The 24,636-nt window shown below is 43.4% G+C and overlaps 1 protein-coding gene across 14 annotated transcripts in view; it reads left to right on the forward strand.

Moving 5' to 3' along the window:
* SDC2 (syndecan 2) overlaps positions 1-24,636 on the forward strand; it is a 120,476-nt gene that overhangs the window by 92,854 nt on the left and 2,986 nt on the right. For 5 of the 14 annotated variants that reach the window (XM_081505153.1, XM_081505160.1, XM_081505162.1 and 2 more), the window contains exons 2-4: positions 8,604-8,715; positions 16,820-16,956; positions 23,948-24,083. In XM_081505153.1, coding sequence (XP_081361279.1) covers positions 8,604-8,715; positions 16,820-16,956; positions 23,948-24,083 — 385 coding nt within the window. Of the gene's footprint in view, positions 1-935; positions 1,098-1,620; positions 1,775-3,271; positions 3,365-3,824; positions 4,004-5,438; positions 5,448-5,993; positions 6,063-8,603; positions 8,716-16,819; positions 16,957-23,947; positions 24,084-24,636 lie in introns of those variants that run through there. The other 9 variants (XM_081505150.1, XM_081505163.1, XM_081505151.1 and 6 more) reach the window with 9 other exon arrangements.

Here is a 24,636-nt window from a genome sequence, read left to right on the forward strand (position 1 = left end):
CCGCGCGGCCCAGGCATTGCTTTAATATCCACTGCTCCATAAGAGCCCTAGTTTTGGTGCCGACAAATTTAATTCAAGACCCAGGTGACTTCCTTTCTTTCTTTGGACCAAGAATCTGAACCCTTTATCGCAAACAAAAGTGCAAAGTTGTGGTGTGTTCTGCCGTTATCCCCCACCACCCACCCCTTACCCCCTACCTCCTTTTTGATATCCATGTCCCCGAAGAGGAAGACTGGTTTTGTTTACATTTGAAAAGACCCTGATGCTGGGAAAGATTGAAGGCGGGAGGAGAAGGGGACAACAGAGGATGAGATGGTTGGGTGGCATCACCAACTCGATGGACATGAGTCTGAGTAAGCTCCAGGAGCTGGTGATGGACAGGGAGGCCTGGCGTGCTGCAGTCCATGGGGTCGCAAAGAGTCAGACACGACTGAGCGACTGAACTGAACTGAATCCTAAGAAGAAAATTAAAAAAAAAAAAAAGGATTGAGTTTCACAATATAGATGTTTTGAAACTCAAAAGTTACAAAAGGACATAAAGTGAAAACTCTCTCCAGGTGAGAGATTTTGCATTTAATTAGTTGACCCTGTAATTTTCTCTAGATGACAAAACATAAAGTATGTCAAGAATTTAGGTGCAAGGTTTAGATTTCTTTCTGCTCAGTTTGGTTGATGACTTTTCTTCATAAAATGGTGGCCTATAGAGACGGAGGGCTATGGAACAGGGGGCTTTGTAGAGTGATATGGCAGTGATATGATTATTGGCAAGGGAGCATATTCTTGCATATTGGCAAGGGAGTGTCCATAATCAGGACTGTTTGTTGTTACCAAGGTCTAGTTTACAGAGAAATGGGACCAAGGCCCTGAATCCTGCCTGTTCTATGTCATAATGCTTGGGGATGGGAGCGAGGGTGCAGAGGAGAATTGCATCCTTCAGTTAAATAAGCATACAGGGACTTCTGGGTCCTCCTATTTGAGATTCTGGTTTAAATTTACCTGCAAAACCACTTACTGAGCCAGGACCATACTGTAGACTCAATAGACAAACCCTGTAGGAAGAAAAATAATTTTGAAGCAGCTACACCCACATACCTATGGTGAGACATCTTTTGTGACAATGATACGGATTCTATTGAATCATAAATATACATTGAGATGAGCCAAGTAATCCTTTGGTCAGATTTTTTTGCTGTTGTTTTTCTTAACATGCTGATTATTGGGCTGAGCATTGTATTAGAGAAAGCTTTTGTTTGTTGGCTATAAAATTGAAGTGGTTTGACCCACATTCTGTTCTTTTTTTTAAACAAAGAAGAAAATTTCTACTGTGAAGTACACTAACTCAGTGTTACTTTTTAAAAACACTTTTCAGCCATCCCAATGTACTCCAGAGACCAGTGTTGTGCCCGGCTCATTGGAGGCATTCTTAATGAGTTGGTGAATTCTTCTTAAGTCATCCTTATCTTTCTCTTAGTCCTCCTCACAATAGAAAGCTAAATTCCAGATTGCCCTTTTCATAAGGAGACCTTGTAAGAGTTCATGGACTGAGTTTTTCCCAATGTGTTTTAACCAGGTAACTTGTTTAAAATATGCGGTTATTTTCTTTCACCCAATGGCTTTAAGTTTGCTTTCAGCCTTTCAGAAAAATGTGACCTCTGCTACTCTTTGTTGAACCTTTACCCATATGCTGGCTCTAAAGCAGTAGGCGATACAGAAAACACCAGGCCTGCTCCTGGTTCCTCAGCCTCTCAAAGGAATGTACATTCTAAGGGGTCAGGTAAGATTCCCACATCCAACAGGAAAATCTGCCAAGACTAGTAAATTCTGAATGAGTGGTTCAGACCTGCAGGATTGTAAGTAGTTACTGTAGGAATTCTATCATCTCACATGCCTTGGTTTGTTTCAAAAGGTTCATGGAACTAGTTGAATTTTTTCACAGTTGCTGATGATTTGACTCTCTTTGAGTTTATTTTTTGATGTGACATTTTTTATGAGCAGCCCAGTCATCTTTTTGCTTCATACTTCACACCCAAATGTGATTCTGTCTTCATAAACCTGATTTTTTTCTTTCCAGAATTGGGTTTATTTTCCTAATAGACACAAGTAAATAATTTAAACTAAATTCCCGCTTAATGGAAGTCATGCTGAAGTGTTTCTTAAAGTTAGAGACTCGCTTTTTATGTAATTAAGGACCAGTGTACGTGTTTGAAGCAGGTCTGAGCTTAAAGACCTTTCTTAAGGATTTCTTAAGTGGGAATTTAAGAATCTGCTTTCATGTGTGACCTCAGCTTTTGTATGAGTTACACACAGGATGGTAGAATAAGTCTAGGCCATTGTTAGATAGCAGAGCATTTTCTGTAAACAAGTCCTTAGAATAAGTGCTTGGTAAATACAGTAACACTTGCCTGTCAATATAGAATGCAGTCATATCTCACACATGTTCAGCGACCACAGTATGTTCTCCAACAGTAAACATAGGTTTCTTTCCTTCCATTACATCTCTGATTTGGATGGGACACCTAATAGAGAGGAAGGTGTTACTAAAACTGAATGAGTGACAGTTGGCATCCTTCACAGGGGCAGTGTACAGGATGTTAGGCAGAGAAGAATTGTTAAGCTAGAATTCTAACTCTTCACACAGACTTTTCCCCATCTATAATGCCAAAAACACTAGTTCTGAAAGATATTAAATAGATTTTCGGGGCAGGAGGGGAGAATTTCCATGGCCAAAGTTTGAAAGTGTTGAATCAAGCAGAGTTCAACAGGACTCTTTTATTACAGTTCTCCTCAGGGCCTTTATTATGATTGTGTGTGAATTACAAGGCAGGGTGGGGCAGGCGGTGGGTGGTGGGCAGGCCCAGCAAGGCCAACACTCTCAATGAGTACACACTTTGAAGCCTTAACTTGGACATGAACCCTTGTTCCCCACTTCTGAGCTGTCTGTCTTTGGACAAGCCTCAGTGACAAGCCTCAGTTCCTTGGTCTGCAGTGGAGATTGTTGAGATGATTAAATGTGCCAGTGCTTATAAAACACTTAGCGCAGAATGCCTGGCACATAATAAACACTTAGCAGTTAGCTACAGTTAATCCTTTTGAACCCCAGGCTGACTAGCTCTGATAGCTTCGTGCTGTGGAGCATTACAGTTCAATAGCAAGAGCCCAGAATTTAGGTGGCAAATGTTTTGGGCTCCAGTTTGGCCACCAACTAGACTGGATGATTTTTAAGTGACTTTATCACTGTAGTGTTCTGTGTCTTCACTTTTGAAACAAATAGGTCATCCGGATGCCTATAATGTCCAGTCAAGCTCTAAGATTATATGTTCCCATGGGCTCTACCTAAGCCAGAGTTGGCAAGTTCATCTTAAGGGCAAGTATATCATCCCTGTGGGACTGTGTAGGAGAAAATTTTAATTATTATTCCATTTACAGTGTGTGTTAACTAGTAATAAAATAGGTTATTAAGTCATCTCGGGAAAAATAAGCTAGAGTTACAGCCAGTTTCGTGCTTTGTAATCACCATGAAAGTAAATAAACATTTGAGTCTTTGAGTCCAAGTCAGGACTGAATGTGGCTTTATGCTAAAACTAAGAAACATCATCCAGGTGCTTGTTTTCTGTGATGTGATTCAGAGTGTCATAACAGACCACACAAATATTTAACTTTTACGTCTGAAGGCTAATTTTCTGAAGGTTGGGTTTGGGGTGGTGGTATCCATAGATAGGCTTTCTACTTTCTGACTTTGCTCTCAGCCTAAGTTTCCACTATGTGTGTGTACAAGCTAAGTCAGTGCAGTTGTGTCCAACTCTTTGCAACCCTATGCACTGTAGCCCGCCTGGCTCCTCTGTCCATGGAATTCTCCAGGCAAGAATATTGGAGTGGGTTGCCATGCCCGCCTCCAGGGGATCTTCTCAAACCAGGGATCCAACCTACATCTCCTGCAGCTCCTGCATTGCAGGTGGATTCTTTACCACTGAGCCACCAGGGAAGCCCAAGTTTCCACCAGAAGGTGAATTTAAAACCTACTGCTTTGAGCTTGAATTATTTTGACCACTGTTTATCTGTTGCACTAGTTTAAGGCATTTAGAGGACATCCATCTAGTAGATAAGGCAGTGTATCTTTTAAGGAAGACATCAAATTTCTAAATAACAGATTTCTACCCTGGCAGTTTGAAACATGATATTTGCCGGATGTAAGCTTTACCTCATAATGAAAAAAAAAACCAGCAAGTAGATTTATTCAGTTGCCATCTCACAGATTTTCTTTGCTGAGACAATGGGAAGATTTGTGATATTTTTTACTTTGAGATTAGTGCACTTGTGGTCATCTACGCACCAAATCAGCATTTTCTCTGTTCATTTTTATTACAAACATCATATATGTTTGGGCTGAACTGTTTTGTCAGAATATTGGTTTTCATCCTCTTCAAGTAGGCTAGGCCTCGAGCCCCTCAATTTTCTGTCCTTGAAGGAGTTTATTTCCTCTTAGGGGTTTTGTATAAAGGAAATTGATGTCACCAGGTCTGAGTGGAGATTTTTTGTTGTTGTTTTTTTATTTGTGTGTGTGTGTTATGGAAGCTGGGGTTTGGGTGGGGAAGTGGCAGTAACTGACTGGACATGCAAGCGAGGTCGTATGGTAGAAGAATGTCTTTCAGGGCAAAGGAGTTTTTATTTTATCCAGTGGAAGACAGGGAGCCAAGAAGGGGTTTTTATTAGCAGAGGAGCAACGTGGTTTTTAAGAATGGTCCCTCAGCAGATGATGGATTCAAAGACAAAGCCCTGAGGGGTGACTGAGGAAGGAGGCCTTCGTAATGGTCCAGGCCCAACGTGGTGTGGTTGCTGCAGTTTGAAGGGTAGGGAGGAAGCGATAGAGTTGGGAGATAAAGGTAGATTTTGCCAGCCTTCAGGCATTACCTCCTCTGTGGAGGTAACTCAGGGCTCCGTTTCGTGGCTGAACCTCCATTTTGTCCTGCGGTCGCTTTTCCTCCTTGTTTTACCTCGTTGCTTTCCACGTCTTCCCTCCACTCTCCTGCAGCATGTCTCACATCAGCTGAGGGAAGAAAGGTCTGAAAGACCAGCTTTCTTCTTCTTCCAGCTTGTACTCTGAGCCCTGTTAGCCAACAGTATTGACACTGCCCCTTGGTCATGGCCAGTCCCGAATGAAACAAATTCGATAGGAAATCCTGCCGTCGGGCTGGGCCCCTGCACGTTTCCTCCCCGTTGGTTTCTTTCATCCAGTGGCTCTGTCTCATCGAACACAAGAGTGTTCCGTGTGTCTTGGGGTTTTCTGCTTAGTGAGGCAAATCACAGTTGGCTGGTGTAGAAGCCGTAGTCTTGAGTCACCCCTTTTCTTGGCTTTTGAAAGATGCATGTCTCGCCCCCAGGGAATGTGAATGAAGAATTCATTTCCCTTTCTGGGCATGTTAACTGCAGCAATCCTTTCTGCACAGACTGTGGAGTCTTCACCAAAGGAATTGTCATGTTTGCAAAGATGATTTTTGTTTAAAAGAAAAAGGCAGTGGAGGTTTTCTTTGAGCGTTATCTACTACTGAGGGAAAAGAAGCCTGCTTATATGAGATCAGACTTTGGAAGGTTGTGTGTGTGTGTGTGTGTGTGTGTGTGTGCACGTGCCCGTGTGCTAAGCTGCTTCAGTTGTATCTGACTCTTTGCGACCCTATGGACTGTACCCACCAGGCTCCTCTGTCAATGGGATTCTCCAGGCAAGAATATTGGAGTGGGTTGCCATGCCCTCCTCCAGGGGATCTTGTTGACCCATGGATCTAATGTGCAGCTCCTGTGACTCCTGCATTGGATTTTTTGCTGCTGAGCCACCAGTGAAGCTCTGTAAGGAAAGATGGATATTGGCAGTTCCTCTTAGGTGCTTGGTGCCCCTGACGTCAGAGCAGGAGATAACTTTTAGTGTGATGTCAGAATTATTTGTACCACATCAGACAATGGAGGATCAAATCCTTTTAGCTGCCCTCGAGCACATTAAACATCCCATTAGCCCCAGGACTGCCCTGGAGCCTCACAGAGCCCGAGGGGCTGGGGGGTGCCAGCTTCTTTAGGTGCGTCCTGAGCCCAAATCTTGTAGCAATTCAGGTCCCACAGCCTCCTCCTAAGGAGCCGGTTGTCATAGAGAAGTGAGTTGCTTGTTAAGCCAGCCTGTGTGGTTGAGTCGTGAGGTGGCCACAGTCCTCTGGGAGACGTGTTTTGGCCCATCTGCCTGTGCATGTGACAGACGTGCCCGTCTAGCAACTGGGTCACCTAATGAATAGACTTGCAGTTTACAAGTAGGGATTAAATATTTCGTGTGGCCCATGCCACCTCCAACTTCTTTGACAGAGCCAAGAGGAAAAAAATCATTCAGTGTTGAGAAAAGGCAAACAAGTTTCTGCTTTTAAGCTCAAGGTTGCACAAGTAGGTCCCTGTCCACGTGTATGGTTTGGGACTGATGATCTCTGAGGCTTCCGATGGAAAGATGTCAACTGTAGGAGTCCTGGGGGTCTTGTGACATGTGTTAACTCTGAAGCCTGAGTCAAAGGCCAGTTTGTTTTAGGTAATCTCAGTCAGTAAATATTTATTGAATCCCCATGCCTTCCAAGAGGGCCAGAGAACTCAGGTCATTGAGGCCTTGCCTTCTCCAAATGTGCTCAGCTGAGGGGCCGCAGAAAAGTACACAGCAGACGATTAACAATAACGCTGAGCCTTTGTCTCAAATCATTCACAGGCTACAAAATCCAAAATAGTATTTTCCAACAAGGGGACATGGAAGGTCTGAAAAAACAGAGCCTGTTTTGTAGACTGGACTTGAGAGAAAGAATAAGAGGGTTCTGCCAGTGAAGTTCATGGGACAAAGTTTAGTACACGCAGGACAGCAAACAGCCCAAGTGGTGTTTACTGAGCACTGCTGCCCACCAGATACTGTGGTTGTGGGGAGTTGGGTGAACTGAGGATGTATGAGGCACAGTTCTTGCCCTCATAGGAGATAAGAGACTGCCAGGGTCAGTGACGCCGATGGTGGGGCTGTGGAACCCATGGCTCCTGATACTGTAGGTTCGCAAGCTTTGGGAAACCCAGGCTGGACTGGTGAGAGCCTCAGAGACTGCTGTCATGCAACATGGCCTCAGATGGCAGAGTTAAGCTCTGACTGTTCTAGGAAAATTCTAGCACACTCTTGTCTCATGGTGGTCACTCTGCCTGCAGGCCAGGCCACTGGGAAACCAGGGCCTAATTAGGGTCTCAGTTCTCAGAATGTGCCGATGTGGCCGCTTAAGCAAAGTGGGCATCCATACCTTCACGGTAGTTGTCACTGAGGCCTGGAGGACACTGGCTTCGGTTTAGGACATTTAGTCTCTCCAGTCAGCTGTCAAAACCTGAGAGAAGAATATGGTGCCATGATGGGGTGGCCCCAGCGTCCTCCTTGGAAGGGTCCGGTTCAGTGACAGCTGGAGCAGAAGAAGGCTTTATTTTATCAATAAAAGGAAATCTAATGAAAGCTACTGTAATGAGGGAAACATTTTTTTGTCATTCCTGTTAAGAACAAACATTCCATTTGATTTAAAAAAAATAGGACAATAATGAGTGCTGCCTTTTTCCAAACACAAGTGTTTTTTAGAAGCTGACCGGCTGCTGTATTTGTTTCTGGGCTTTCATGAGATACTGCTGGTAAAATATCAATTTATTGAAACCATTTGAGAAAAATTATACATCTACTCAGCCTCCACTTCATGCGAGTGACTCTCTCGGCAGGATTAGGTTGAATTTTAATACTAAAACTCTTACTGAAGAGCTAAGGAGCTGTGGAACTGGTCAACTTAGTGAATGATCCCTTTCCCTATTCAGCGTGTGATTTGCTGTTACCCAGTGCCAGGAATATAAAAAGAATGCGCTCGTGTGGGTTTATCTGCATTTGTCATTAAGGCTCCACTAAGCCTGTGGGCCCCAGATGCGGCTCGTGGTGGGCTGTTGCCCCGATCCACAGCCTCGCGGGCCCTGCTCCTGGCGGAGTGTGGTGCTGGCCTCTGTGTATGTCCAGGCTGTGGCAGGAAGCCCTGGGGCAGCCGGCCCGCCCCCGAGAGCTCCTGGCCATCATGGTGCCTCTCTGAGTGTGGCCAGGCCTGTAAATGTCCAAGGGACCTTGACGCATCCCTGGGAGGTGATTTTGCCCAAGCACCCTGATACATTCCCAAGGAAGTCTTAAATGAGTTGACTGTCTTGTAACTTTTCCAGTCAAGGAGCTTCACAGTGACTTTGTGAAAAGCAGATGGCTCCAGCTAGCACTGGGGCCACTGGAACTCAGACAACTTTAGTGGGAAGTGAGGAAATAAGCCCATGATAGGTGCTTCTGAGGTGTCTTCTGAGGATCCACTGGGTTAGGCTCCATAGGTTTCCCTCAGGAGCATTGTCTCTGGTCAGCCCTTGACATCATGCGACTTGTCAGGGTGTGCTCAGGGTGTGCTGAGGAAAGGTAGGGACAAAACTCGGTTTAGAGGAACAGGAAAGAGGGACAGGTAGTCACTGAGGTAGAAGCCTGAACAGTGAGATGAATGAATAAACTCATTTCCTAATTTCTCACCGTCCTGAACCCCTTCTCTTTCCTTTCTCAGCAGGCAGAGCTGACATCTGATAAAGACATGTACCTTGACAACAGCTCCATTGAAGAAGCTTCAGGAGTGTATCCTATTGATGATGATGACTATGCTTCTGCATCAGGCTCGGGTAAGGCTAGCTACATCTGCACTCACCTCTGTTCTCCGTGCTTGTGTATGCACGTGCGTGCACACACACACACACATACTCTTACACACACATACACCTACACTCTACTGGAACGTGCTTCAGGGAAACAGGAAGGATGCATAATTGTTAAGGGCACACTCTGTGGAGTCACAGTGCCTGGGTGTGAATTCTAGCTCCCAACTACTTGAGCTGTGAGATCTTGGGAATATATTTAATTTGGCTGACCTCACTTTCCTCATTTATAGAATTGAAGATAGTAATAATCCCTCCCACATAGGGTTGTCATGAATCTTAAGGGGTTGATATATCTGTAGCTCTTACAGCTTGCTGCTTGGCATGTAGTCAGTGGTCTGTCAACATTATCAGAGTGATGTCATGGAAACCACCCTCAAATATGAGTTTCATAAAACTGCCAACCCTACCTTAAAGCTTATAGGTGAGACCAAGAAGAGTTACGCTTTCTTACTACTAGTGTATTGCTCAAAAGTAGGAGGGAGAATGTAGCAGCCAAGTAAATACACTGATATCCTCAACTCCTGTGGTGTATCAGTTACCTATTACTTCAGTAATGCCTTGTAACAAACCATCCCAAAGTGTAGTGGCTAAAAACAGCAGTCATTTTATTTAGCTCCTTATTCTTCAGGGTGGCAATTTAGGTGGCCTGACTGGGCTCTCTCCCATGTCAATGGTCAGCTGCAGGTTGAGTTTGCTAATCTTGCTGGGCTTTGTCATATCTGTGGGCTAGCCGGGCAGATGTGGCTCTGGTCATTGTGGGCTCTCATTCTCCAAAAGGCCAGCCATTTGTCCACAGGGAGGAGACAGAGATCCCAAGATAGCAAGTAGGAGTGTGCAAAAGCTCTTGAAGTCAAGGCTTAGAATGGGCACAACTTCACTACCATGTTTGATAGGTCAAAGCCAGTCGTAGGCCCAGCCCAGACTCTTGCTTCCTAGTGAAGGGAGCCGTAGGGTTGTCACAGTGCAGAGGAAAACACTACAAGGAAGATAAAGGATTTGATCATTTTGCAATCAATTTCCCATACCTGGGTCATATTTCACCTGTGCCAGGATTGGCTCCCAGGAAACTGAGAAAGAGGAGGAGCTTGTGCCTGTATCAATGATCAGATCAGGAAGGTGAGGTCAGCAGCATGCTGCTGCTGCTGCTGCTGCTAAGTTGCTTCAGTCGTGTCCGACTCTGTGCAACCCCATAGACGGCAGCCCACCAGGCTCCCCCGTCCCTGGGATTCTCCAGGCAAGAACACTGGAGTGGGTTTCCATTTCCTTCTCCAATGCATGAAAGTGAGAAGTGAAAGTGAAGTCGCTCAGTCGCGTCCGACTCTTCGAAACCTCATGGACTGCAGCCTACCAGGCTCCTCCGTCCTAGGGAAGTCTTATCCAGGATCTTCCTTGATTTGAGTTTCATTTTACATTCAACATTTGGTAAAAGTCCATGTAGTCAAAGCTATGGTTTTTCCAATAGTCATGTACAGATGTGAGAGTTAGACCATAAAGAAGAATGAGCGTCAAAGAATTGCTACTTTCAAACTGTGGTGCTGAAGACTCTTGGGAGTCCTTGGACAGCGAGGAGATCAAACAAGTCAAGCGTAAAGAAAATCAACCCTGAATATTGATGCTGAAGCTGAAGCTCCAATACTTTGGCCACCTTATGTGAAGAGCTGACTCATTGGAAAAGACCCTGATGCTGGGAAAGATTGAGGGCAGGAGGAAAAGAGGACAACAGAGGATGAGATTGTTGGGTCGGTCCCTTGGACCGACTCAATGGACATGACTTTGAGCAAACTCTGGGAGATAGTGAAGGACAGGGAAGCCTGGCGTGCTGCTATGCATGGGGTTGCAAAGAGTCAGACATGAGTTAGCAACTGAACAAATGCTGAATGTAGATGTCTCACAATCAGATCAGCGTGAGCTTCAGAATAACCCAGAGCAAATTAAAATCGTGTCTTTGGGAGAGATCTAGCTATATAAGAATGAGTATCTCAGGTTGGAAAATGGCAAGTCTCAGAAAGACAAGGAGGGTGGTGGCCGACCTAGTTAACAGTGAGCTTACAATGCAGTCCTCATGTAAAAATAACCCTAGTTATTCTGGGGAGAGTGATATATATCACACATGCAGGATGAGTGTGAAAAGTTGTTCTTCGTAGCCCACAACTCTATTAATATTGTTCACTCATGGCACCTCTTTTTTTTTGTTAACACCTCAAAAGTGCTTTGTAACTGTCTTCTTCAAAATGTCTCAGGAAATATACCTATACATACATTTTGGTCCTCATTTCACAGATCTTAGAATCTGAGAGTTGTTAGAGACTTGTAGAGGTTGTCCAAGTCATTTTTCCAATTTCTGCTAAGATTATTCTTAAATTTAACATAAAGAATGCAGATTCAGTCCTGCTCCTCTGGAAGCTCCCCATGTCCCCCATCCAGGTGGAAGGGGATTGAAGTGGTTGTTTGAAATCCTGAACCACTCATCAGACGGATTGAGCTCAGACTTAAATGTGGGCCCACATTGCTTCTGCCTTGGCTCCATCCAAGGATGGATCAAGGGCAGATCACTGCTGCAAAGAAGTGAATCGTTCTGGATTTTGGAAACCTCCTTGCATTATACTGGGGATGTTGATTTTCAGCTTAAAGGTAGCAGAAGCTATAACTATAATTTGTAAAGCCCTTTACTTATTACTTATTTACTGCATGTCAGACACTGTTCCTAGTCTTATAACATCTCTATAAAGACAGATTCTGTTATCTCTGTTTTTCATATGAGAAAATCTAAGGCTTGAGGAGATTGAATAGCTTGCCTCAGATCACACTGTTGGAAGGAAGTGGAGCTGGGATGGGGGCAGGGAGCTGGGCTTGAGAGTATGTTCTCTTCACTTCTTTGCTCTTCGGACTCCCTGTGTCCTGAAACCCCACTCTAGAATGAGGAGACCCCGCCTCCCTGATGCACAGTCCCTGGTGGAAACTGGGATCTCCTGGGTTTTGGCCAGTGTTACCTCTGTTCTCACTGCTGTCACGCTGTTCAGTAGAGGAGCACAGGGACTGCAGGAATGGCCCAAGGCCCAGAGGGTACCTCCCAGGGGAGAGGATGTATCATCCACATACTGTATATATGGACTCAGGGGTGGGCATTGACAGACAGGAAAACTTCAACCATCCACTTAAACGTTTCATGGACATTCACTGTGTGCCAGATGCTTGACCGTATTATTTGAACACTTAGAGATGAAAAACTATGTCTCTGTACTCAAGGAATGGAGAGTCAGATGAGAAAAATGTAGAAATGAGAAAAAATAATTGTTATACCATGTCATGGATGATATAACATAAGAAGGTGCTGTACAACAAAAGTGTAAGAGTTAAATTCAGAGTTCTGGATAAAGGTGGCAGATCAAAGGTATATACCTCCCAATACCCAACTAAACTGACCATAAAGGAATTGGGCCTAAACTCACGAGGACAAATGGAACAGTATAGGAGCCAAAGACCACAATGTTTTGAAAGCTGGGAGGCAGATGGGCTTGTAGTAACAGACTTGGCAGAGATGAGAAAGCTGAGTTAGCCAGCTGTGGGGTGCAGATGGGGGCGGGGGTGGGGAGAGCAAAGAAACAAACTAATTTACACCGCAGAGTCCCCACAGGGCCCTAGAATTCATGGGACTGGACAAGCGTGAAGATGGTACTAAACTCAGGATGACTGATTGAAAGTTTAAGAAGTAAGTAGATTTCCCACCTGAAACTACCACAACATTGTTAACCAACTATACTCCGATACACAATAAAAAGTTAAAAAAAAAAAAGTAGATTCCCTAATTCCTTCCCATCAGAATGCAGCAAAAGGATTGATGCTCCTGACCTGAGAAGAAAACTGGAGGTTTGTTATCTGGAGAGGAGAAACAGAGGGTCTTTGGACTGGAAATGTACCAGGCACATTTGGGGACGGGGGCCCCAGATTGGAAACAGGGAGAACAAGTTCTTAGATTAATGCAGAGATTTTCCCAGTTGTCTTCTCGCAGTCAGTTCCTAGAACTTGGCCTTCACCCTCTCTAGGGACTTGAACCAACTCAAAGGAAATAACTCTTAAGATACTGACATTGGCATTTGACAGACTTCCTCTGTGTGCTCAGAGCTTCTAGTCAGCGGCTCAACCTTTTCCTCTTAAATATGAGAAGACAATCAAGGCCCCCTGGACATTTACAGGAGGACTTCTGAAAGATAGAGACCTTCCTATACCCCCAAATTGGAAGAGAACAGAAACTCACAGTGAGAACTTAGAGAAAAACTTACTAAATTTGGAGAGAGAAGGTGCTTTAATATTGAAACAAGAAGAGGATAGTATAAAAAAGGAACATTATGAGAGTGCAAGAGTCCTTGGAGAGTGAAACGGTCATGTCAGAAATGAACAACTCATTAGGAGATGAGATGATATACAGATATTTATTCAGTTCATTCAACAAATATTTAATAATGACCCATAACGTGGGGGAATAGACACCATTCTAGGTGCTAGGGACACTTTAGTAAGTAAAATCTAATGATGCTTTCTCTGATGGTGGAATAATTTTATTTATTCCTTCCTATATCCTCTATTTTCCAATTTCACCTGTGAAAAAAAATGCATTATTTTTTTAAAAGCTGTGTTTCTTCAGTCAGTATAAGAAAATGTTATTTTTTTTAAAGAAGAGACTCAGTGAACAGTAGAAGCAGAAAAAGATAGTTCCACGATGGAGAAAGAGGGGATGACACTGATTTTTAGGCATGAGAGTTTAAGCAGGAGAGTTTCCAAGGTGGAAACAGGCTTTGGGCTCAAGGCTAAGCTGTCTCAGGCAAAGAGGACAGTGAGAGCTGCGAGTCAGGGAGATGTGATCAATGGGGTACCCAGATTTCTGATTTGGGCAAGAGGGTCAATATTTTTAATAAAGATGATAAATGCGGTGGAAGAGCCACCTGAGGTGGGTCACTCATCTAATTTAAGAAGTGCTAACTTGAGAGAATTTTCTACTTGACAAAATCTCTTCTTTCACAACAAATTCTCCTAACTCTTAATTTGGCGATTTGTATTTGTAAGTATTTTAAGCCAAGAGAGTCTCGAAAACCCTTAATTGAAAATTTTTCATTTCTCATTGAATTTTTTTCCTAAGAAGCAAATCAGTTATATTATGTAAAAAATTTTGATGGAAAATCAGGGAAGCTGATATGAAAGAGCAGTGTATTTGGACCCATCATTATTAATGACTTACATTTATGTAACATTTTATGTACACAGAATGCTTTCAAATATATATATATATCATGTTTGCACCTCTGAGAATTAGTGGTTATTATCCCCATTTTACTGATGAAGAAACTAACTCAAGCATTATCTGTCCAAGGATACAGAGATAATAAATGCCAGAATAAGTACTAAGTTTGTTTAATGCCAAATCCCATATTTATTTCAATATAATCTTCACCATTTTTTTTCTGTATAATGAGTGTACATGCTGGAGGAAATCAATATATTAAAATATTTAAAATGAGTCATATTCATAGCTTCGCACTTTTCCTAGCATCTTACCTCATATTTTTTGAACTGCTTGTTATTTTAACATGATTCCATGCGGAGTCTGGGGCTATTCATCATTTTTTCCTGTCTGAGGAAGCAGGTTAGTTTGAGTTACAGACTTTGAATTTTTTGAGTTGTTACAAGTTTGACAAATGATCAACTTAAAAGAATGTTGTATTTGAATGTGAATAATTCTCAAATGTTATTTTTGTAAAAAGGCAAAATGAACAAACAAAAAGACGTAGTGCCCAGTTGGAAGGCAGTGGTTAGTCCTTACTGCACAGATACTGAGTCAGTGCCTGGAGGTGTTGGGATTTTGTTAGACACTCTGTTGGGGAGCCAATCAGATACAATCCCTCAGCCATATGAAGCTTTGGTCCCTCATCCCTCAGGGGAAACTTTAGTCAGTCATCACACAAACAAATGCATTGTTACAAACTTGTCATAAATGCAGTCTTAGGGTAAGAAAGGTGGTTGCTAAATAAGCAGGTGATGCAGACTCTAATGTGGAAGGGAGGCCTTCTCCAAGGAATGACATTTGTGCTGAGGTCTAGAGGTGAGGTTTAGAAATTAACTAGGCAGAGACTTCTGGCCGAAGATCAGGGGACCACAGCTAGAGTCTAGGGGATAACAGGATAAATGATGCTGAAGGAAACTGGAAAGGTAGGCCAGGACGTTTTATATTCCCCTTGAGAGCAGTGGAGTGCCACTGTTATAGTTTTAAACAGGAGAATGATGGGGTTGCAACCCTCTGTGCATGGTGGCCTGGAAGGAAATGAGGAAGAAGGGAGGTACAGTGATTGATGGGAAGATTGGATGAGGGTGGTAGCCCTGGAACTATAGAAAGGTGTTAAGAGTGGAGACGTAAAAAGAAGGTAAAATCCATAGAACTGGGTGATGGATTCAATGTGGTGGTGAGGAAGAGGGGAGGGGGCCAGAGCTGTGATTTACAGGATGAAGGGTTCCACTCACTGCCAGATAACATGAGGAGAAAAGACTGAGTTTGTAGAGGGAGAGGCAGGGAAATCATGAGTTCTAGTTTTTTAACATTTTATTGAAGTATAGTCAATTTAAAATATTGTGTTCATTTCTGCTGTACGACAGTGATTCAGTTGTGTATATTTTTTCAATATTCTTTTCCATTACGGTTTATCACAGGATATTGAATATAGTTCCCTGTGCTATATGATATGACTTTGTTGTTTATCCATTCTGTGTATGGTAATTTGCATCTGTTAATCCCACACTTTCAATCCTTCCCTTCTTACCTCCTCTCCCCTGGCAACCACAGGTCTGTTTCATGAGTTCTATTTTGAACATGACCAAGATGTATCTACTACCTTTGAGTCATTCAAGTGAAAATGCCAAGTAGGCTGGTGGATATGTAGGTCTAAATTTTGGAGGAGTGGTAGAAGGGAACCACTTGGTTAGCTTGGGTTTCATTTGTATTTAGATGGAACAGAAGCCATGGGTGAGAAAGAAAGTGTAGAGTAAGGTGCAGCCTAGGGCTCAGCCTTAAGGAATTTTCATATTTTGTGTCCAGGTAGAAGACAATGAATCTTCAAAGGAGAACTTAGAAATAGCCAGAGACGTGAGGGGAAAGCCAGGAAGTCAAAGTCATAGAAACCCAAAGGTAGTGGATCAGAAAGGAGGTGAGAGTTGACAAGCGTCCAGTGATACTAGGAGCTTCAGTTAGATGAGGATCACTCTGGAAAATGCCACTGGATATGGTATGTGGAGGGAAATGGTGACCTGAACAAAACTGTGCCAGCAGCGTGGTGACAGGGAGCATTCGACTGGGGGAATAGAGCAGAGGGTGGAATGGATGGTGTGGGAAGGAGCTTGTGAGTCTGCACAACACCACTGAGACTAAGTCTGACTGTGAACGGGGGGAAAGTGCAGCAGCTCACTCAGATAGAGGGTCAGTGTTCCTTTTCCGTTGTTGTTGTGATGGAAAATGTTTCAGCATAGAAGGGAAGAAATCTCTTGAGGAGGAGAGGCTGAACACACAAGCAAAAGAAGGGCTACTTGAGGGTCTTCCCTGGTAGTCCAGCAGTTAAGAATCCACCTTGCAACACAAGGGACATTGGTTTGATCCCTGATCAGGGAACTAAGACCCCACATGCCATGAAGCTGCTAAACCCCTGCACTGCTGCCAGAGAGCCTGGGTGTTGCAACTACTGAGCCCACGGGCCACTACTGGAGAGTCTGTGTGCCACAGTGAAACATCCCTCATGCCACAACTAAGACCTGATGCAGCCAAATAAATAAATTATTTTTAAAAGGGCTATTTGAGAACACTCGGGGTAATAATAATATAGAAAAAAATGCCAGACTCCCCACAGATCCACTTTGAAGTCACTTCTTTATTGCTCTGAAGACTGCAGGAAGGTTTATGCTGAGTTCTTGAGGAGCAGGTATTGTGAAAAAACATGACTCTGTCATCGTCAACTTTAGACCATGTAGCCTGATACTGTAGAATTCTGTGTCGTGACTCATGCGCTTAGCTCGTCTTTGCTTATTCTTCCAGGAGCTGATGAGGATGGAGAGAATCCAGAGCTGACCACGTCCCGGCCCATTCCCAAGATATCGTTCACTAGTACTGCTCCGAGAGTGGAAACCACAACGCTGAGCAAGATGCAGGACAAGATCCCTGCTCAGACAAAGGTGTGTTTTATTTCGCATCGCGTCATCAGGTTATTGTCAGTGGGCCTTTTTAAAAAAATTGTACAGAATGTTCCTTTTAAGAGGCACCTTTTAAAACTGTGTAAGGACAACTGGTCTTTTCATTATATTGTAAATGGCTTCTCCGTACTCTTCATGATCGTTTTGACATTTGCCACCTACTGCTTTTTTGTTGTTGTTGTTAAATTTCAAAGCAGTTTTAGGTTCACAGCAGAATTGAGTGGGAAGCACAGAGAGTTCCTGTATACCACCTGCCCCCCCACATGCTCAACTCCCCCCCCCCCCCACTATCAGCATCCTGTGACAGAGAGGTACACTTGTTACAACTGATGAATCTACATTCAGTTCAGTTCAGTGGCTCAGTTGTGTCCGACTCTTTGCAACCCCATGGACTGCAGCACGCCAGGCTTCCCTGTCCATCACCAACTCCTGGAGTTTACTCAAACTCATGTCCATAATGTCAGTGATGCCATCCTACCATCTCATCCTCTGTCGACCCTTTCTCCTCCCGCCTTCAATCTTTCCCAGCATCGGGATCTTTTCCAATGAGTCAGTTCTTCGCATCAGGTGGCCAAAGTATTGGAGTTTCAGCTTCAGCATCAGTCCTTCCAATGAACATTCAGGGCTGATTTCTTTTAGGATGGACTGGTTGGATCTCCTTGCAGTCCAAGGGACTCTCAAGAGTCTTCTCCAACACCACAGTTCAAAATCATCAATTCTTCGGTGCTCAGCTTTCTTTATAGTCCAACTCTCACATCCATACATGACTACTGGAAAAACCATAGCTTTGACTAGACAGATCTTTGTTGGTAAAATAATGTCTCTGCTTTTTAATATGCTGTCTAGGTTTGTCATAGCTTTTCTTCCAAGGAGCAAGAATCTACATTGGCAGGTCATAATCCAGAGTCCAGAGTTTAACTTAGGGTTTGCTCACCGTGATGTATTACATTGTATGAATTCTGACACATTTCTAATGAGCGTGTATCCACCATTAGTGTAGCCTACAGAATAATTGCACTGTCTTAAAAGTCCTCTCTCCCCTACATGTTTGTTCCTCTTGCCCTCCCAGCCCCTGGAAACCACAGATTTCTTTTTACTATCTCCGTAGTTTGTGCCTTTCCAAAATGTTGCATAATTAGAATCATGTAGTATGTAGTCTTTTCAGATTGGCTTCTTTCACTTAGTAATATGCATTTACAGTTCTGCCATGTCTTTTCATAGCCTAATGGCTAATTCTACCTATTATTTTTATCACCCAGGCCTAGCTTATAAACAAATCTTTTTTACAGGGTGCTTCTTCTTAAGGAACTCACAGCACAGTTAAGCAAAACCTTTTCAGTTTATGTGACATACATTAAGAAAATTTGTTTTTATTTCATAACGAATTGGTTGTGAGTTAAAACCATTGTAAACTTTACGTCTGCTGAAATAGGTTATGGACTAAGAAGACTCTAGGTACTAATCTCAATAAGTGTTTTCCCAAAGTCTTTTCAGGCCCACCACCAGGGGTATGTTAACTTCAACTCTTCGAATGATAATGATGAATGTGGGTACATCTCTATATTCATTTTGAGAGCTGTCTTATTAAGAAATAAGGTCTTTGGCCTTAGAACAGAGCAAAGGTTTCTAATGGAAACTAGGGAACTGGTGATTTTGGCTTTATTAGCATGGTATTGCAATTATCTGACCAGCTACTACTAGGTAAGCTACTTAAGTTGGAAAATGCATGCTACAGTCTGAAGAAGGCTGAAGTTTCAAATCCCGTTGTTGTTGTTGTTCAGTTGCTCAGTCATGTCTGAGTCTTTGCGACCCCATGGACTGCAGCACGCCAGGCTTCCCTGTCCCTTCACCATCTCCCAGAGTTTGCTCAAACTCATGTCCATTGAATCGGTAATGCTATCCAACCACCTCATCCTCTGTCGTCCCCTTCTTTTCCTACCTTCAATCTTTCCCAGCATCAGGGTCTTTTCTGATGAGTCTGCTCTTTGCATCAGGTGGCCAAAGTATTGGAGTTTCAGCTTCAGCATCAGTCCTTCCAATGAATATCCAGGGTTGATTTCCTTTAGGGTTGACTGGTTGGATCTCCTTGCAGTCCAAGGGACTCTGAAGAGTCTTCTCCAACAGCACAGTTTGAAAGTATTAATTCTTCGGTGCTCAGCCTTCTTTATGGTCCAACTCTCACATCCATAGATGACCACTGGAAAAACCATAGCTTTGACTAGACGGACCTTTGTTGGCAAAGTAATGTCTCAAGTCCTAGATCTGGTCAAGTGTCTTAGCTTCTCTGACCCATTTCTCTTGGGTCCTTGGGAAGATTAAATGTGAGGGCATGCAGCATGGACTGAGACCCAGCAAGCACTCTGTAAGCCTTCATGGAAGTCGGTTAGAGCAGTAGAGACTGGGGCGGTTCACCAAGGGCAAGCGTGGAGTAACAGCAGCAGGAGACCGAAGAGGGTGGAGGGTAGCATGCTGCTTGGGAGAATTTGGAATCACAAGTGTCCCTGTTTGGTGCTCACCCGTCTGTTGGTTAGAAATGAGACGCTGCCAAGGTTTAACAGCAGACAGGATGTGGAAAACTGTGTCATGAAGGTAGGGACAGGCTGTCTCCAGAGTGAGAAGTGCCCCCTCTGCAGGCAGGAATGCACATGGGCTTCCAGCCTGATGACACCCTCCCTTTCCCACAGTGCACTTGTCCTTCCCCTTCCCACAGTGCACTTGTCCTTCCCCTTCCCACCGTGCACCGGTCCTTCCCCTTCCCACCGTGCACCGGTCCCTCCCCTTCCCATCGTGCACCGGTCCCTCCCCTTCCCACCGTGCACCGGTCCTTCCTCTTCCCACCGTGCACTTGTCCTTCCCCTTCCCACCGTGCACTGGTCCTTCCCTTTCCCACAGTGCACTTGTCCTTCCCCTTCCCACAGTGCACCTGTTCTTCCCCTCCCCTGCTACCCCCTACACTCCCTACTCCCCACGTAAGCACATAAAGTGGTGAGAAACAGGGCTGGGTAGGTTTCTTCAGATGTGGAGCAGCCAGGACAGTCCTCTCCAGATTGGAGTGAAAAGGGCCTGTTACTGTTAGCAGTAGACCGACTTCACAGGCCAGGCACTAGGAGAAGAAGGAGGAGCTGTGAGCAGTGAGGCAGACCCACCTGGCTCCCTGCATGGTAGCTGCTCCAGAAATGGATTCTGTTGAACAAAAAGAAAAAGGGAGAAGAGAAGAAGTGAAAAGCAACTGGTTCAGCTGAGGGTAGGTCATCCAGGGTGGCCATTGAAAGACACATCTGACTCGACTGCAGGTGTATGTGACCACTTGTTGTGACTGAATCCCCTGAAGTCAGGAACCATTAGGACTCACTAGCTTGAGACAAGAAACTCAGTTCTGGCTTTTTGTGGTAGAGTTTTTATCCTCAGCAAAACCTAATTTGACATAGAGCCGTCTGGTCGTTGACAGCAATGGATTGAAAATTGATGTAAGTTTTTAAAAATTGACTTTAAGGGAGTAATCGTGTCAGATTGAAATAAAGAAGATAGATGTTTGGCAGATGAGTTCAGAAATGAAGGATCCCAAAACATTTTAATGTATTCTTGATATTGTTTGTTTTTTATGTAATAATACTAAAAGTTCATCCATTTGTGGGAGATTTATTGATTGCTGCTCATTGTGTCAAACACTTTTTGCAGTACTTATCACGATAATATTAATATTAGTGATTAAATTTTCTATTTTGTAATTACATGGCACAGCTAAATTAAACACTGCCTTTCGGATACCATTAATACAGACTTCGCTTTTGAGTGGGTGTCACAGTGGCACTGATGCCACTGTTATAGATATTCTGTCCAGTTTGTTGTAAATTTATGTGACAAAAATAAAAAGAATACAGGTATTTGTTCAAGCAGAGCATTGCTCATAACCTTTTACTCCATTACATTTTCATGGTATCCAAACAACCAGACATGGATATGACAGATCTTTAATTGACTTCATCTAATCATCTATGCTGCCTTTTCATAATTTCACTTTGCACACATATAGGAGAGTCCAGGCATTTCAGATTAGTACTGTACTATAGAAGTATTCTTATTAGTCAAACTCTTCCTTTCATACAATAAAACTTGTAAATTTAAAGAGTGACTGTTCCATCCAGAGTACCTAGAAGCTTGTGCACTCATTCCTGTGAGTATGTAGTAGCCCCAGTTCTGTGGAGACTTCCTGTCCCCCAACCTGCAGACCCCATGAAATGCAAGCTCATTCCTGGCTGTTGGATCAGAAGCTGAGTCAGACGGAAATGTTAACTCTCTCAAAGGATTTTAGGGACTGAAAAGCCCTGAGGGGAACTCATGTGATCTGTCATAAAAATGAGACAAAGATGACATGGATGGATTAAATTCCATCTCTAATGTCACAGTAGTTACTTACCTTCACTTCATTTACCACCAGAACTCACTCCCTCTTTCCCTCATCACAGACCTGGGTATCAACCTCCTTGAGTTTTCTCTTCCCTTTCCTAACTCTCCCTTAACTGCTAATGAGCAGTGAAAAGTCTGTTAGATTAGAATCCAGATAATTCGGTTTCTCATCTATTGAGTTGTTTGTCCTTCTACCAGGCATCCAATTAACAGTGGGCTTTCCATGAGAAGAATGGAGGGATTGAGGCAAAATACTGTCAATGAGCTTTTCTCTTTGCTTTCCCTTGGTACAGGAAAGCCAGGGGAGACCTTTATTTTCTTCTCTCACAATAATGTAGAGAATAGTGAAATTTGGAGTGCATGCTGTACAGCAGTGAAATGATCATTTTCCTGTAACCTCTGCTTTTTGTAAGTCATGATGGGTTGAGGGTTAAGTCAGTGCAAGGTTTTCGTGTGGCTTGAGAAAGTAGGACAGGCATTCTTGATCATGATTTATTATATGTTGTCTTCAGTGGAAGCCAGCCTAGTGCTCTGTCCACTGAGGCAAGGCCCACTGACCTGGAGCTCAGATGGATACACCTAGTGATCCTTCTTGGACACATGATGACCTTAAGGCACCCCAGAAAGGTGAGGTCTCTATACTTTTTAACCCTGTAGGATAAGTAGCTAGTGACATGTTGGATGAATGCTGGGCTTCAAAAAGCCATCAGGCATTTAACTGGGCCACAGCTTAGAGTCCTAATGAAGGTGGCTGGCTAGTCTTAGGAAGAGTAGTAGAGTTAAAAAAGATTTTTTTGTGCAGTAATAGACAAGTGGGATTGACACTGTTTTTCAATCAGTAGTGTTGGCCAACAAGAACTTGAGCCTGTTAGAGAAGAACCAACTCATTTGAACTGAGCTTCTCAGTCCAGAACAATGAAATATATATATATATATATATATGTAACTTTTCAGGTGATTTCAGATTTCAGTGTAATCGTACATCATTTGTACACGATGGCCAGCATTGGTGGTGAAGGTTAGAAAGCCAACAGATGATTTATGTGATGGTATAATGGGTTGTAAAGTGTTTTGGGGTTTTGAGAGGTGAAAGATCAGGGCTTCATGAATGACAAATGGACAATGAAAGAAGTGAAAATTTTGTATTGGAGTTAGAAGAACTGTATTAACCGAGGCACAGATGTTAGGAATCAGTTTTGGTAAGCGCGTGCTAGTAGAGATGGCTTTTCGGGCCTTCCTACTGGAGATTAAGCAGTGGCCTTGGGAGATGGATTGGAAGCCACCATGTAGTTACATGTTGCTGCAAGAACCTGGGTGTGATGTGGTAAAGACCTAGATAAGGCCTCAGGAATGAGAATCCGTGGAAGACACTGAATTTGAAGGAATGGTGAAAGGCAAGTTGAAAGGACTATATATATATGTGTGTGTATATATATATGATATATGTGTATATATATATGTATATATGATATATATATATATATGATATATGAGGTATCACTTAGTCATGTCCAACTCTTTGCGACCCTGTGGACTGTAGCCAAGCAGGCTCCTTTGTCCATGGAATTCTTCAGGCAGGAATACTGGAGTACTGTCCTCTTTCAGAAGATCTTCCCTACTCAGGGATTACACCCAGGTCTCCCACGTGGCAGGCAGATTTTTTACCATCTGAGCCACCACCAGGCAAGCCCATTGAAAGGACTGTGACATACCAAAACATATGACTTGAAATGTGCCAAAATAACTGGGGGCCCAAGAGAATAGTAGTTACTATTGATGAAAATGGGGAGAGGGTCGATCTGTTATGATGGTACAGCCAAGGATGAGGGTCCTGTAGGGTGCTGGTAGGAATAATGCTGCCTGGAGGTAAGATGGTGAGAGTTGTAGAATACTCAAGAAACTGAGAGTGCCCTTCACTGGACAGATAGAGAAAGTGAGGTCCAGAAAAATAGTGACTTGATCAGGGCCACACAGGAGCTCCTTACAGAACCCAGGCCCCCCTGAAGTCTAGATTCTAATCCAGGGTTTAGGTGAAGGTGTAAGTGTGAATAAATAGTGGGGATCATTACAGATGAAGCCTGTTGGCTGTGCCCTACAGAATGGTAGCTGGCAGAGCCCTGGGAGAACACTCAGAGAGAATGCCTGCAGGGAAGCAGCCATCCCAGTACCCCATGTAGCAAAAAGGTGATGAAGGAGTGAGTTGAATTGGGTAATGTTGTTGGGTTGGAGCAGCCAGAAGGGGATGGTGGCCTGAAGAGAGGTAAGAAAGCTAGAGATCCTTATGAAATGTCAACTTAGAGATCCTAACCTTGCCATTAGGATTATTATGAACTCAATAACTGTCCATCTTGCCTATACATGTGATGGTTGTTGTATAAAACCATGAACAATGCAGGTCCACCATAGGACTCACCCATTGGTATACACATCACACAAAGTGATTATTTCATTTATTTTCTAAACCCAGTGTTTGGGAAAAAAAAAAAAAAACTTGGGAAAGTACTTACTATTTCTTCCAGCACATTAAGAGAAGATCTTTATAATTGCCCTTTTTTGCCTATCCCAGTCACCTGAAGAAATTGATAAGGAAAAAGTTCACCTCCCTGACTCAGAAAGGAAAATGGACCCATCTGAAGAGGATACAAATGTATACACTGAGAAGCACTCAGACAATCTGTTTAAACGAACAGAAGTCCTGGCAGGTGAGTAGCCTGGTGGAGGGTCCTTAAATAGGCTTCTGTTTGTCTGAGTGATGTTCAGAAGTATCAGCAGGGTTTGCCGGATGTCACCTTACTACTGAAAACCATCTTGAGCACCGTCTCATTTCAGAGTGAGTGAGGCAAGAGTTAGGCAAAGGTTGTCTCTGTTTTCTGTCAGCTCCCTCAGCCTACCCCTTGGTCCGCCATTTGGGTTGGAGTGGGGAGAGGCAAGAAGAAAGTTAAGGCCTAAATTGGTTTAGAACAACTGGGTGTCAGGTATGGCAGAATATGAAGCTCAGTCAGGCTTGATCCAAGTCCTCCTGATCTCAAGATAAATTTAAGAGAAGAGAAGGTTCTTTATGGAGAAGGCCGTTGATACAGTGCCCATGGCACAGAAGGATGTTGTCTCTAATCATAATTTACCTGATGGAAGTATTAACCTTTGATTTTAAAGGGAAAGGTTTGAAAGATTTTAGAACACAGTCCTTTTTTAAAATTTTTATTTTATTGAAGTATAGTTCATTTACAACGCTGTGTTAGTTTCTGATGTACAGCA

This window comes from Giraffa tippelskirchi, chromosome 6 (genome assembly GCF_054371585.1).
Source record: "Giraffa tippelskirchi isolate mGirTip1 chromosome 6, T2T-mGirTip1v1.2.pri, whole genome shotgun sequence".
Lineage (NCBI taxonomy): Eukaryota > Metazoa > Chordata > Mammalia > Artiodactyla > Giraffidae > Giraffa > Giraffa tippelskirchi.